This window comes from Galeopterus variegatus, unplaced genomic scaffold (assembly GCF_000696425.1).
Source record: "Galeopterus variegatus unplaced genomic scaffold, G_variegatus-3.0.2 Scaffold477, whole genome shotgun sequence".
NCBI lineage: Eukaryota > Metazoa > Chordata > Mammalia > Dermoptera > Cynocephalidae > Galeopterus > Galeopterus variegatus.
The window spans coordinates 427,496-441,445 of NW_007726588.1; the positions used below are offsets into that span (position 1 = coordinate 427,496).

Consider the following 13,950-nt stretch of genomic DNA (forward strand, 5'->3'; position numbering starts at 1 on the left):
CTACTATTTTAGGCACTTCAAAAATGTCCACTACTTTAAAAAAAAAGGGTTAAATATCAGTTTTAGTCTTTATTTTTTTAATGGAAATTTAAGTAGAAAGGAACTTTTCTATTATTTCGTTCAGATCAACTTATTAACCTTTAGGATAAATGTTTTATGTGAGGAAAAAAATCAGAAAAAAAATCTGTCAAGAAGCAAAATTAGTCCCATTGGTTTTATTTCATTTATTTATTATACTGTTTTTAATACAGTCAACTTATGACCAATAGTATGGATTATTTGTGCACAGTGTGGAAATGCCTCTCAAGAATCCCAAATATAATAGGCACCAAAATCCAGGCTCAAAAAATTATGAGTGACCCAACAGGATGCATCATAATCCTATGTTTAATGATTGGCATTACTGTTGTTCTTTACCATCACAGATAATCAAGAGAGAATCGGGATGTATATTTATTGTAAATTAGTTTTGTATCTGCAAAATAGTTACCAAGTTTATTTCATATTATCAAAAACTTTAAAGACCATGCTATTAATATTAATTGCTTGCCTTAGGTCTTCAGGAATAGTTCTTGAACCCAATTTTTCCCCTAATAGATATAATCTAGTCTGCCACAATTTGGTGTCTCTATATACATTTTGCTTAGCAGAAGGCACCACCTAGCAAATAAATCCTTGGCTCTAAACAAGCACGTTAAATGATATGAGCACAGTGATTATTTCTCTGATCCAAATACTGAATAAAAACAGCAGAGGCAGCACTAAAGCTATTCTGGCACTTAACATATCAATGTATAAGAGATGAGAAGATGATAAATTCCATTTTAAATTTCTTAACTACTCATTTACCTAAAAAGTAATGCATAAAGTCCCAAAGGTAAAAATCTCTCTTCCTCATTCTGACCTAATCAAAATCAGATTTGTATTCAGGTCATAAATTTTTCTACAGCACTTGGATAACTCAGGTTACAATAAACAACTTGAGAAAGTTAAAAATGGTAACAAAAATTAATGAACTTTTTAAAATTATGATTTTAATTTGTGAGTTAGGAGAAAGTAACAAACATGAAGAGCAAAAATAACCTTTCCTGAGAACTATGTTCCACGGGAATGTGGAAGCCTGACTACAGCCCACTTCTCGCATCCTTCTATAAGAGGTCACACAGCATCTGTACTCTCACACATGCAAACACCCTTGTATACGCGACAAACACACAACTAAATAACTTACACAAAGGCATTAAGCAAAAACAGAGAAAAGCTCTTTTCTCTATTTTCTTCTGAATTTCTTATCAGCAATAATCCTCAAAAGAAAGTCTGAGACCAACAGCTTAAGAGTCTTAACAAAGACACATGGTGACAACTCAGGCTTTCTATAACATGATCTTAGTTTGTATTTTTTTTTTTTTTTTTTAAAGATGACCGGTAAGGGGATCTTAACCCTTGACTTGGTGTCGTCAACACCACGCTCACCCAGTGAGCGAACCGGCCATCCCTATGTGGGATCCGAACCCGGGGCCTTGGTGTTATCAGCACCGCACTCTCCCGAGTGAGCCACGGGCCGGCCCTTAGTTTAACAGCTTCTCTTAAAATAATTTCATATGCTAGATCGTTTCTAAGATCTAACCAATTTTATTAACCATCACAGAAAATTTCCAACCTCAAGGAATTAATTAGGATGCAGACTAAAGATAAATATAAAAATATAGGAAACATTTCCTCCCTGATACACAAAATTCATGAATTGCATAAAGATTTCTGTTGTTTCATTTACAAATATATAAATTTATTAGAAAAGCATGCCTACTAAATTTTGGTACATTTTCATTAAAAAACATATCATATCTTCATTGCAAAAAAAAAAAAAAGGCAGAGAGAATATTTTTCTCAAAAGCTATTTCTAGTTAGAGAAATAGATGGTGTTAACAAATGATTTACTAGCAATTTTATTATGGTCAATGTTATTTGTATTAGCTAATGCACTGAAACAAAACACAAGGAAAAATAAAATAATTTTAGCATGCTTGGTCTAAGTTGTCTTTCAATGTGTATTTTTTCATAATTATAACACTATTCTTTGGACGTATCCTTAGTTTTGTGATTAATCAAAGAAATCTTGTACATTACCCAGTACATTACCCAATTAAAGGATCATCATCTTCTTGTAGCTGAAGCCGGGAAAATGGACGGGATACAGATAGTCTATGCTGCATGATTATTATGAGGCATGTTAGGGTGGTTAACACCAAGAGTGCACCGATAACAATTCCGATGGCTTCTGGGAGATTAATGCACCACTGGTCAACTAACAAGCACTTAGTATGACCAAAGGTCCCATTATTGGGGAGTGGTTTTAATCCCAGGATGTGGCACATCATTGGATAAATATCCACGATGTTAATTGTGCTGTGCTTGTAGCCTTTGCGAAATGCAGGACCGTGGGCAGCTAGAAATGGATGCATACTAGGCAAAGAATTATCATAACCATGGTCACCTACTGAAAAAGAACAAAATGATGTTAGTAAGTAAGATCAGCCTTTCAATTACAAAATAACTTGCTTCTAGTTTATGTACACTAGATTCTTGCCAGTCTAACTCCCATCCACTAAGATACTGGTCAGTTAGACCAAACAGGTGCCAGGAATAAAAATTTATAGTTTCTGCAACTCAGCTATGTCCTCTTTTTCATACAAACATACCCCTTTTCCCAATTGGTCATGGCCTCAGACTTTTTTTTTTTTTTTTTTGTCCTTTTTGAGACCGGCGGCACCATGCTCAGCCAGTGAGCGCTGTGAGCACACCGGTCATTCCTATATAGGATCAGAACCCGCGACGGGAGCGCTGCTGTGCTCCCAACGCCACACTCTACCAAGTGCGCCACAGGCTTGGCCCTTTTTGTGTGTGTGTGTGTCTTTTTCGTGACCGGCAAGGGGATTGCAACCCTTGGTGTGGTGTCAGACTTTAATAATACTTCTCAACCTGATGTACTTATCTTTCAGCCCTAGCCCCATTCACATCACCTGTCAACCTCCAGCACATTTTGCAAACACCACCAGTAATAAAAAGACTGGTCAGGCTGAGGGTCCTGTATAACTAACTGGGGACAAAAGTGAGTAAGATCAGTGAAGCAGAAGAACCAAACCTGCAGCCTTACTTATCTCAATTGCTCTTGTGATTTAAAAAAAAAATAAAAAATAGGGTAACATAATGTACTACTGGTTTACTGACAGTTAATAAACACCACAACTTCAGGAGGGCCAGATATTTGAGAATTACAGAAGAGATTCTTGTACTGAATGTGCATTCTAACCAGATGACTCTAACTTCTAACTACAGTAAAAGTCTGACTCAAAGAAAAACATGTGATGGTCCCTGATATAACTCCAACACCACATTCCCAATTTTTAGTTTTATTTTAACAAATATTGCCTTTTAGAGTATCCAGTTGGATTTAATAAGTTCTTACTTTGATATTAAGTGCAGGTGACTAAGTGATGAGTATATTGATGTTTGTCAAATTATTATTCAATTGTATGTTTGAAATATTTTGTAATAAAAATAATGTGACCAATATGACAAAAAGCAAAATATAACACTATATATAGATATTATAATTTCAATACTATTAAAATATGCATGTACATATAATAGAAAAAAACATTAGAAGGGGAAAAACTGCTACAATTAACATTTGTCTGTTTCTCTGAATTGAGGGATTACGGATAGTTGTTGTTGTCATTCTATGCTTTCCGGTATTTTTGAAGTTTTCAATGATGAGTATATAACGTAATATAAATATAATAATACACAAACTCCATTATCCCTGAGTCTGTCTTCTCCTTGCCTGATTCTTGTAAATTGCTATAGATTAGGGATCTGCAAACTACAGTCCATCACCCAAATTCGGCTCTCCAACTATTTTCGTAAACAAAGTTTCACTACAACACACCATTTCAATTTGTTTACATATTGTTTATGGCTGCTTTCACACTATAAGGGCAGAGTTGAGTAGCTCAGACATCAACCAGCTGGCCCACAAAACCTAAAATATTTGCTATGTGGGCCTTTACAGAAAAACTTTGCTGACTCCTGCTAAATACTACAAAATCAGATCTTTTAAAAAAGTATTCAGATTGAATGTAAAATACAGACAAATAAGCTTCAGTTGAGGCAAGACCTGTAACTTTCCCCTGTATATTATCTCAGTTTTAGGACAGATTCTGATATGTTTATTTTTGTTTATTTGGTAGAATTTTTTGTTTACTTCCTGGTTCTCGCCCAGTGTTATGAAAAGCTGTAGCGTTCAGGTAAATGATTTCCTCATTGGGGAAAGACTCAGGATTACTGGGACAAATTTTTTTAACACACACACAAGAAAAAGAAATTTGAACTACTAATCTCTCCCCTTTTAATGTTTCTTTACTTCTTTCTCTTTTATTTTCTACAAATCAAGAGAACCTATCTTGAAAATTACTGACAATAACTGCAGTTTTGGTAAGAAAGTAAAACTATGGGTTCACCCTTAACATTATCCATTCTTCCAATCTAAGGGTGAAACTGTGGTTACTATAAATTGTTATCAAATGAAGACCTGAGAATTATCTAGTTGAAAATTCAATTAGTTATTCTGTGTGAATATCTCTAAATCAAAGTACTCCCTTAATAGAACAGTGTCTCAATGTGTAATTTGTCCCTAGGATATAAAAGAAATATCCTAAATAAATACTTACATTTTGGTGATGATGTATTTAGCACAATTGCCCAGCCTTCATCAGCAACCAAAATAATAGGCTGAATTCGATCATTATGTTGGTAATAAAATCTATTAGGAATGTCCTCTTTGAGATAAACATTCATGTGAGAGCTACAGTTTTTCAGCTTGTTATAAACCTCTGTTTTATCTGGAAAGAAAAGAAAATAGCAAATGGAAAAAGTCATGGTTTACTGATAAGGAAAAAAATATGACTCACTAAAATAAGTGGAAATAAATTCTGGACAATGTCATCTATTAAATCACTTAATTCTTAAAAAAGCAGAGAAATAATAATTGTGTGACAGTCTTGGGGACTGATACACATGTACATACACAGCTTTCTCAAGCATTCACATATCTTTTTTTTCATCTTGTGTATTATCCCAATAGATTTTTGTAGAAACGGGACAATTTTCATGTCTAGCTGCCTAGGTAGACACAAACAAATTACATGTTACTACTAATTACAATTCTACAATAGGTAGAAGAAAGGTACATCTCATACTAAAATCCCAGATTATTTAAGGATAAAAATTTCCTTCTTCCATTAGTGCAAATAATTAAGAAATATATTTAAAAGAAAAAACAAAGAAATAATCACTTTGAACCTAAACCATAAGCCAATTGCTCAAAACTTGTAAAGTAGGGGGAAAAAAACAAAGAGCCCCACTGAGTGAGTATAAGTACATGGTCCTGAACTACAAAAAGCCAGAGCTTCATTCTTTTATACAAGCCTCCCTCCTCAATCAATTGCCCCATTCAAATAATAGTATCCTTCAGCTAAAATTTTACTTACTTATTTTGGGAAGTATTGCAGCAACTGGGGACAAATCTATAAGAGTGTAGTCTGAATGATTGAGGCAGACATCCAAGTTTATCAGTCTGTTCTGAGAACACTGGGTCATCCCATGATCACTTGTTATGATCACATTAAGATTATCCCACAATCCTAACATCTTGAGTTTTTGCACTAGGTCACCAATAAGGTCATCTATTTTTTTCAACACTTTCCCCATGCTCTCTTTATCTTCAGGTCCATATTTGTGGCCACTTGCATCTGGTTCTTCCCAATAGAGTGTTGCAAAGGTGACTGGTGGGTTCGAACTGTTAAGCCACATGGTAATATTATTTAGTCTCTCCTCAAATGACACTGAAGAGCTATAATTCATAAAATAGGAAGGTATGGTGTTATGAATGGGTACATCAGTACCAGGCCACATAGCAGCAGCACTTGATCTGTTTTCCTGAAGCTGATTGGTCACCCAAATAGGTATTGCCTCATTCCACCAAAAAGGATCCTTGTCATTAAAGTCGGAAAAATGTTTCTTTGTGACTACATCATACATGGAATTAGCCACAATTCCATGGCTTTCTTCATATAAGCCTGTCACAATACTGTAGTGGTTTGGAAATGTTTTAGTGATAAAAACATTTTTAACATGCTCTACCAAGACACCTTCTTTGATAAAATTCTGGAGATGAGGAAATTCATAATTCTGTAGATAATCAGCTCTGAAGCCATCAAAGGACACCAGGAGTAACTTGGGTGGCAAACTATAGGAAGAGTTACCTCTATAACCAGTTATAAGTCCAGAAAACAAAAGTATTACTAATAACTTCATAATGAATATGTTGAAGGACAGCAACCAGGGTTCCTAAAATATAAAAACACAATTCATAAGTAGTAATGCTATATGATTTGGATTAAGTTTCAGAAGTTTAGCTGACAAAAGAAGAGAAACAACATTTATAAACTTTTCATATGCCAGCTTTACCTACATCAACTTAAAAATTAAATAATGTCATTTATTTAAAGATAGCTAAAATTGAAAAAATATTAAAATTGCCTTTACTTGTTCAATTTCCTATTTGTATATGTCCTGCCCCACCTTTCATACTCTAAAGGAGAAATGGGCCATTTATATACTCCACATAAATACTCCTGTTTGGCTGCCTTGCTCCTTTGCAGCAGCATAAATTATTCTAAAGGCTTAATAAGAACAGATGAAGAAACAAAATGATTCTTTTGTACAAAATACAAATAATGGCAAGCTTTCAGAGGCTTCAGAGAGGGAGATTTAATAAATAGTACCCTATAGTTCCTTTAACCTACAAAAATAGTTGATGGAAATTCTATCACATTGGGCTCATCACCAATTCTTGTTGAAAAATATTGGCCTAAAAAAGCGGAGTTAATAAATAAACACTACTTGAGAAAAAGACCCCACCTCAGTCTGTACCTGCCCCAATATTTTCATGAGGTTGATTAACAAAGCCTACAGAGACTTGGATGCTGCAGTCACTTCTGAAAAAATCCAACAGCTGTTGAAATGAATTTCATCACCACATCCCTCTTAAACTTACTTTCAAAGATATAACCGTTCTCCCTAATAGCCCAGGCTCTGAGCTGTCCCTGATTTTTTGTTCTTTTCTTTTCAACAATCCATTGAACAAAAACAGCTTTTCCCTAATAAATCTTCCCACTGTTTGGTCTCTAACAAAATTGGATATGTGATTTGGGTAGAAAGATTCACTTCAGATGGGCAGGATACCTCCTCTGTTTTAACAGGAGAGAAGGCTAGGTCAGCTAACAGGTTTGCAGGCTGGAGGGGATGGGAGTTGCATTCTCTGTTTCTGGAGGTAGGCTCCATTAATTGCAACTATTGATAGGGAGTAGGGTGGGAAAAGGTTTAGAAGTCTGAGATACAGAGAATGTCTGAACTGCTCAATGAGGAGAATGAGGAGAATGGCCAATGTACAAGGAAACAGTAGGACTGGTGGGTGATGTTGATAGCTGGTGTCATGAATTTTCAGTGACACTGTTGACTGGTTTTCCCTAGCAACTCAGTGGCCCTGGCACGGGCATGAACAAAACAGGCAGCTGATCCTACCCAGGCTTGAGATTCTGCCAGAAACTGAAGAATGACTATGAAAGTTAAAGATGCTGACTAAACAGTGGCTGAAATTTCAGCTGCAGCATCTAAGCTGAAACTGAGATATGCAATAAGTAGTGAGGTTTTTGGACTAGAGGTTCTAACGAAGTCAAAGAACTGATGTTTTAAGAGTAACTTGCAGTGAAAGTTATGAAAATGTAGTGGGTTGTTGTCAGAATGAAGTGAATTAATTCAATATTCCAGAGTAAGAAGATCTGGGGTATGACCATAGGGGTATGGACCTTGAGGTCTCAGGCATAAGCAGCAGTGAACTAACTAATATGATTATTAAGTTCAAGAGTCATCTGTTGTGCATTCTTTCTCTCAACTAAACTGCAATTACCTGAAGGCAGAGACTTTTTCTTTTTCTTTTAAACATACCACCTACATGATCTGCGTACTTATAGTCATTCAAATACTTACTGATTAAAGCTGTGGCCCTCTGAAAAACAGTGACTTATAATTATGGAGACCAAAGGCAGACAATCTTATGTGTGAGGATTTTGGGGCCTGGAAAATCTCTACCATTTTAACCTGATAGGCTGCTTCCTGAACATGGTGCATCAAACATCTATTCCTGGTGCTGAGAAACCAAAAACAGTGCATAGTAACAAAACCAAACGCCCTCTCCAAAGGACAAAGTAATAACTCTAATGAGCTATATTAGAGGCATCATTCCACCAACAGTCCTAGTCATATCTCAGCAATTCTGGCTATCAAGAGCCGAGACAGTGGTACTTTCCTTTTCATTCAGTATTTTGTGCCCCCTAACAAAGCGTTAATGCACAACTTAATTCCTCCCTCAGACAGTCCAAACTGGGTTCAGTCGGAGAACAGTATTATGTGAGCTGCTGCTCTACATTCCAGCAACTTTAGAACTTGTGTTAAGGGCATGCAGATCTTCATGAAAGCTTGGATTGAGTAGATTCCCTGGTTTCTCTCTGAGTACAGCTACTTCCCCATACCCAAATATTTGTTTCCAATAACAGAGTAGACTTAAAACAGAAAATAGGTGATACAGCTTCTTCTCAAGGGAGAAAGATACTTATAAATCTACTTTTAAAAAAAATTCCTATTTACTTCCCTGGCTTCTTCCCTGAATAACCGACCATTCCACACTCCCAACCAATCCCACTGCACAAGCTATTCTGCTGCCAAGTCAAATCTGATATATAACAGACTGAATGCATTCTCTATACCTCCAAATCTTTCCTCTCCCTTAGTTTCCTAATCCTTTCAAACAGCTTCACCATTCTCTCACTCACACAGAGACTTCCTGAGTACACCATAAGTTGCCACTGTACTCAATTCTACCTTCATATTATCTAATACAAAAAAAAAGTAGACATAAGAATCACTGAAGGGAGCTTGTTAAAAGTGCAGCTCTCACTCTCTACACCTAGGAAATTCTGATTTAGTCAGTGCAGAGTAGAGGCCAGGAACCTACATTTTTAACAAGAATTTTTAACAGCTACCCACTCTTTTCCACCCCACTGCTGCCAGGCTTCTTTAAGTCCTCAACACCTCCTGTTCAGAGCCCTTTTGTCTCTTAACTCACCTTCCTACCTCGATCAGCTTCCCCTTTCTCACCCCACATCTGCTGCCAACTTAATCTTCCTGGGCATAACTCTGTTCATAATACTCCCCTAATGAAAAAAAAAAAAAAAGTTCAGAAAGTACAAAAACCTCAGTCTGGCATCCAAACCCCACCAATATCCAGCCCAACCTGCAGGCAAATTACTGTGAAATAGTTACAGAAATAATTGCCATCCTTAATTTCCATTCACTTCACCATATTTCACTGTCACAATCTTTCTGAAATGTATTACAATGACTTGTAAAAGGTAATCATCATTCACCTTGGTGACGTATAAGTGACCTATAACAGCTTTTCAGTAATAGTTTATATTTTCAGAACATCCTAAAGTTACTTCCCACACACAAAGTCTTGCTCAGACACTCTTTTAGGTCACTTATTAATAATCATTCAACCAATATCTAAGATAACAGTCTATAACACAAAAATATATGTATGTGCCATGTATCAGGGGACAAAGGCTTTATTCTTCTCAAATATATGATACTCAAAACAGGGGCAAAAATAATCAAACAAAGACAGGCTTTATACTTGAATCAAATTTGTTCTACAATACCAAAACTTTTTTAACAGTGTGCTTGAGATTCATATACCATCAAGTATTATTTATAAAACTAAGCCCTTAGAGGAATTAATACAAATGATTACCATAGTATGTCTAAAACTTCCCCAATAGTTACCTCTAAGAACAGAGGGGTGCCAAGACGATTCAGCAAACAGTGCCAGGACAACTAGATATGCACAGTCAAAAGAATGAATTTGGACCCTCACCTCATACCATACACAAAAATTAACTGAAAATGGATCACAGACCTAAATTAAGAGCTAAAACTGTAAAGCTCTTAGAAGAAAATATAAGAGCAAATCTTCATAATCTTGAGTTAGGCAAAGCCTTCTTAGATACCATGCCAAAAGCACAAGTGACCAAAAAAAAAAAAAAAAAAAAAAAGAAAATTGGACTTCATAAAAATTAAAAAGGTTTGTGCTTCAAAGGATGCCATCAAGAAAGTGAAAATACAACCCACACAGAATGGGAAAAAGTATTTGCAAATCATATGTTTGATAAAGGATTTGTATCTAGAATATATAAGGAACTGCTACAATTCAACAATAAAAAGCCAAATAATCTAATTAAAAATTAAGTAAAGGATCTGAAAAGACATTTCTCCAGAGAAGATACAGATGACAAATCAGCACCTGAAAAGATGCTCAACATAATTAGTAACCAGAAATGCAAATCAAAAACACAATGAGACACCACGTCACATCCACTAGGACAGTTAAATCAAAAAGATAATAACAAGTGTTGACGAGTTTATAGAGAAATCAGAACTTTTTATAACCTGCTAATGGGAATGTAAAATGGTACAGCCACTTTGGAAAACATTCTGGCAGTTCTTCAAAAGGTTAAACACAGAGTTACCACAGGACCCAGAAAGTCTACTGCTAAGTATATGCCCAAGAGAAATGAAAACATGTGTCCACACAAAAACTTGTAGAGAAATGTTCACAGCAGCATTATTCCTAAGAGTCAAGAAGTGGAAACAACTCAAATGTCTACCAACTAATAAATGGATAAATAAAATGTTGTTTATCCATACAATGGAATATTATTAGGCAATAAAAAGGAATGAAGCACTGATATATGCCACCACTTGGATAAACCTTGAAATATTATACTAAGTGAAAGATGTCAGTCGCAGAAGATCACCTGTTGTATGACTCCATTTTCATTAAATGCCTACAATAGGCAAATCTATAGAGACAGAAAGTATATTAGTAGTTACCTAGTGTTAGGGGTTGGTAAAAATGGAGAGTAAATGCCAATGGGTACAAGGTTTCTTTCTGGGGTGATGAAAATGTTTCAAATTGACTATGGTGATGATTGCACAGCTCCATAAATGAATGAATTGAATGGTACATAAATTATATATCACTAAAATAGTTTTTTTAAAAAAGAGAAGGAAGTGAAACTGTAATCTAAAATGGCCTGCCACAAAAAAGAAAACATCTTTAATATCTCATTTCACCTCAAAAATTATGTGAATTTTGTACTCCATAATACATACTTGAGCATTTTAATGTGAAAAAGAATTATTCCACTTTCTATATGCAAAACAACAGAACAAAAACCTGTGACCATCCATCTCCTACAAAATACAAATCAAAATCTTTCTTCCCTAAATCTTGAGTAAAAAGAACGCTCAAGGAACAAGTGCTGTTAATTCTGGTGTTCAGTAATCCCTTAGCACATTGCTAGGATCCAAATGCCCCAGTCCTTGTCCCCAGGCTTAGTAGCACAAAGTGGAAAGACTTATAGACTCTGAAATCAGAAAGATCCCAGAACCTGAGCTCCCATTTAGCAGATGGGCAATCTTGGGCAGATGTAACTTCTTCCAGCTTTAGTTTCTTTGTGTGTAGAATGGTAATGCACATAGGTTATAGAACAGGCACTAAAAATTAATTTCCCTTTATCCTTTCTAATTACAAAGCTGTTACGTTAGGAAAAAAAGTCCACATTGGCAGGCAGAATAATATTATTGTGAAACTATAAAATAAATTAGTAATAATTTAATCTAATTTCCTCTTTTTACATATAACGAAGCTCAAGTGTAGTGATTTGCTGAGCTCAGAAAGCAATTACAGGTTGAGCACCCCTAATCTGAAATGCTCCAAAATCCAAAACTTTTCGAGCATCAGGTGGTCATTGGAGAATTTCAGATTTTCAGATTATGAATGTTCAACCAGTGTGCATTCTGCAAATACTCCAAAATCCAAAAAAATCCGAAAAAATCCGAAACTGAAAACGCTTCTGGTTCCAGGCATTTCCAAGGAGTACTCAACCTGTAGTAGCTTTACTGTACTTCTACTGATTTAACATCCTCAACAAATTTACAAGTCTAGTACTAGCAAGTTAACAAATTTGGTAATAATCTCCAAACTATTACCAGAACTTCTCCTGCCAGAACATCTTTCATTAACCGTGCCTGGACCTACGTCTACCACATTCTGTTTCTTTCTAACAGGGAGTGTTAAACAATAAGCAAGCCACCAGTGAGAAGCTCTCAAGTAGATTTCAAGGAACAAAATTCCAAGGAATTGTTATATTACAAAATGTTGAGAGAAATTCTTAATTTTTTGTACCAAAAAATATCAAAAAAGAGAAAAGAAGCAGACCTATCTGCGCTACATCTAACTATCCCAATAGCAACTGGAAGTATAAGGTAGTCTTCGATTTAGAGGACAAAATACCCTCTACCTCCTCTGGGATGACTTTCTCGTTTGGATGGAATGCATGTCAGTCAATTCTCACTAGTATTCTTAGCCCACGTGAAGTTGGGAAAGTAAAACAGTTACAGGATATGGTGAAAGATTTGTCACCATTGACATACCATCCGCTCTGTAATACAATGAAACCCTTACACAGGTTTAAAATAGCTTATGGTCTATACACATAGATAACTTAGGTGGTTACCTTTAGATTACTATCAGTTACATTGAGAGTCTGAGGGAAAAAAATAACTACTCCCTAAACTTTCTGGGTCTTAAAAATTTTAGGATTCTAAATTATTCTCCCGTTTTCTAGCACACACAAAGTTTTCCAGCTAGTTGAAAACAGTTACACTTATTTTACTAGTACTTTCCACATAGTAAAATACTCCCCCCTCTCCATTTACTCCTTGTGTTCTCATCAAAATTTCTTCCAAATTATATTTTGTAACTAATTTCAAAGCAAGGAGGGAGAGGAGGAGAGAAGAGAGGGAGACAGAGGGAAACAGAGGGAGACTGAGGGAGACTGAGACTGAGGCAGAATGAGACAGAGGGAGACTGAGGGAGACAGAGGCTGAGGGAGACTGAGGGAGACAGAGGGAGACTGAGACTGAGGCAGAATGAGACTGAGGGAGACAGAGGGAGACTGAGGGAGACTGAGGGAGATAGAGGGAGGCAGGGAGACAGAGGGAGACAGAGGGAGACAGAGGGAGACTGAGGGAGACTGAGGGAGACTGAGGGAGACTGAGACTGAGGCAGAATGAGACTGAGGGAGACAGAGGGAGACAGAGGGAGACAGAGGGAGGCAGGGAGGCAGAGGGAGGCAGAGGGAGACAGAGGGAGACAGAGGGAGACAGAGGGAGACTGAGACTGAGGGAGACTGAGACTGAGGGAGACAGAGGGAGACTGAGGGAGACAGGGAGGCAGGGAGACAGAGGGAGACAGAGGGAGACAGAGGGAGACTGAGGGGGACCAGGAGGCAGGGAGACAGAGGGAGACAGAGGGAGACTGAGGGAGACTGAGACTGAGGCAGAATGAGACTGAGGCAGAATGAGATTGAGGGAGACAGAGGGAGACTGAGGGAGACAGGGAGGCAGGGAGACAGAGGGAGACAGAGGGAGACAGAGGGAGACTGAGGGAGACTGAGACTGAGGCAGAATGAGATTGAGGGAGACAGAGGGAGACTAAGGGAGACAGAGGGAGGCAGGGAGACAGAGGGAGACAGAGGGAGACTGAGGGAGACTGAGACTGAGGGAGACAGAGGGAAACTGAGACTGAGTCAGAATGAGACTGAGGGTGACAGAGGGAGACAGAGGGAGACTGAGGGAGACTGAGGCTGAGGGAGACAGAGGGAGACTGAGGGAGACAGAAGGAGACAGAGGGAGACTGAGGGAGAC

General features: G+C 37.1%; 1 protein-coding gene across 1 annotated transcript; it reads right to left on the bottom strand.

Moving 5' to 3' along the window:
* Nucleotides 1–1,759: 1,759 nt before the first annotated feature.
* Nucleotides 1,760–6,402, bottom strand: ENPP4 (ectonucleotide pyrophosphatase/phosphodiesterase 4 (putative)). The gene is made up of 3 exons (XM_008569207.1): nucleotides 5,550–6,402; nucleotides 4,731–4,901; nucleotides 1,760–2,497 (listed from the first exon to the last, which is right to left on the bottom strand). Exons 1-3 carry the CDS (start codon nucleotides 6,373–6,375, stop codon nucleotides 2,136–2,138), a joined length of 1,359 nt encoding a protein of 452 aa, XP_008567429.1. The 5' UTR covers nucleotides 6,376–6,402; the 3' UTR covers nucleotides 1,760–2,135.
* Between the last annotated feature and the right edge of the window lie 7,548 nt (nucleotides 6,403–13,950).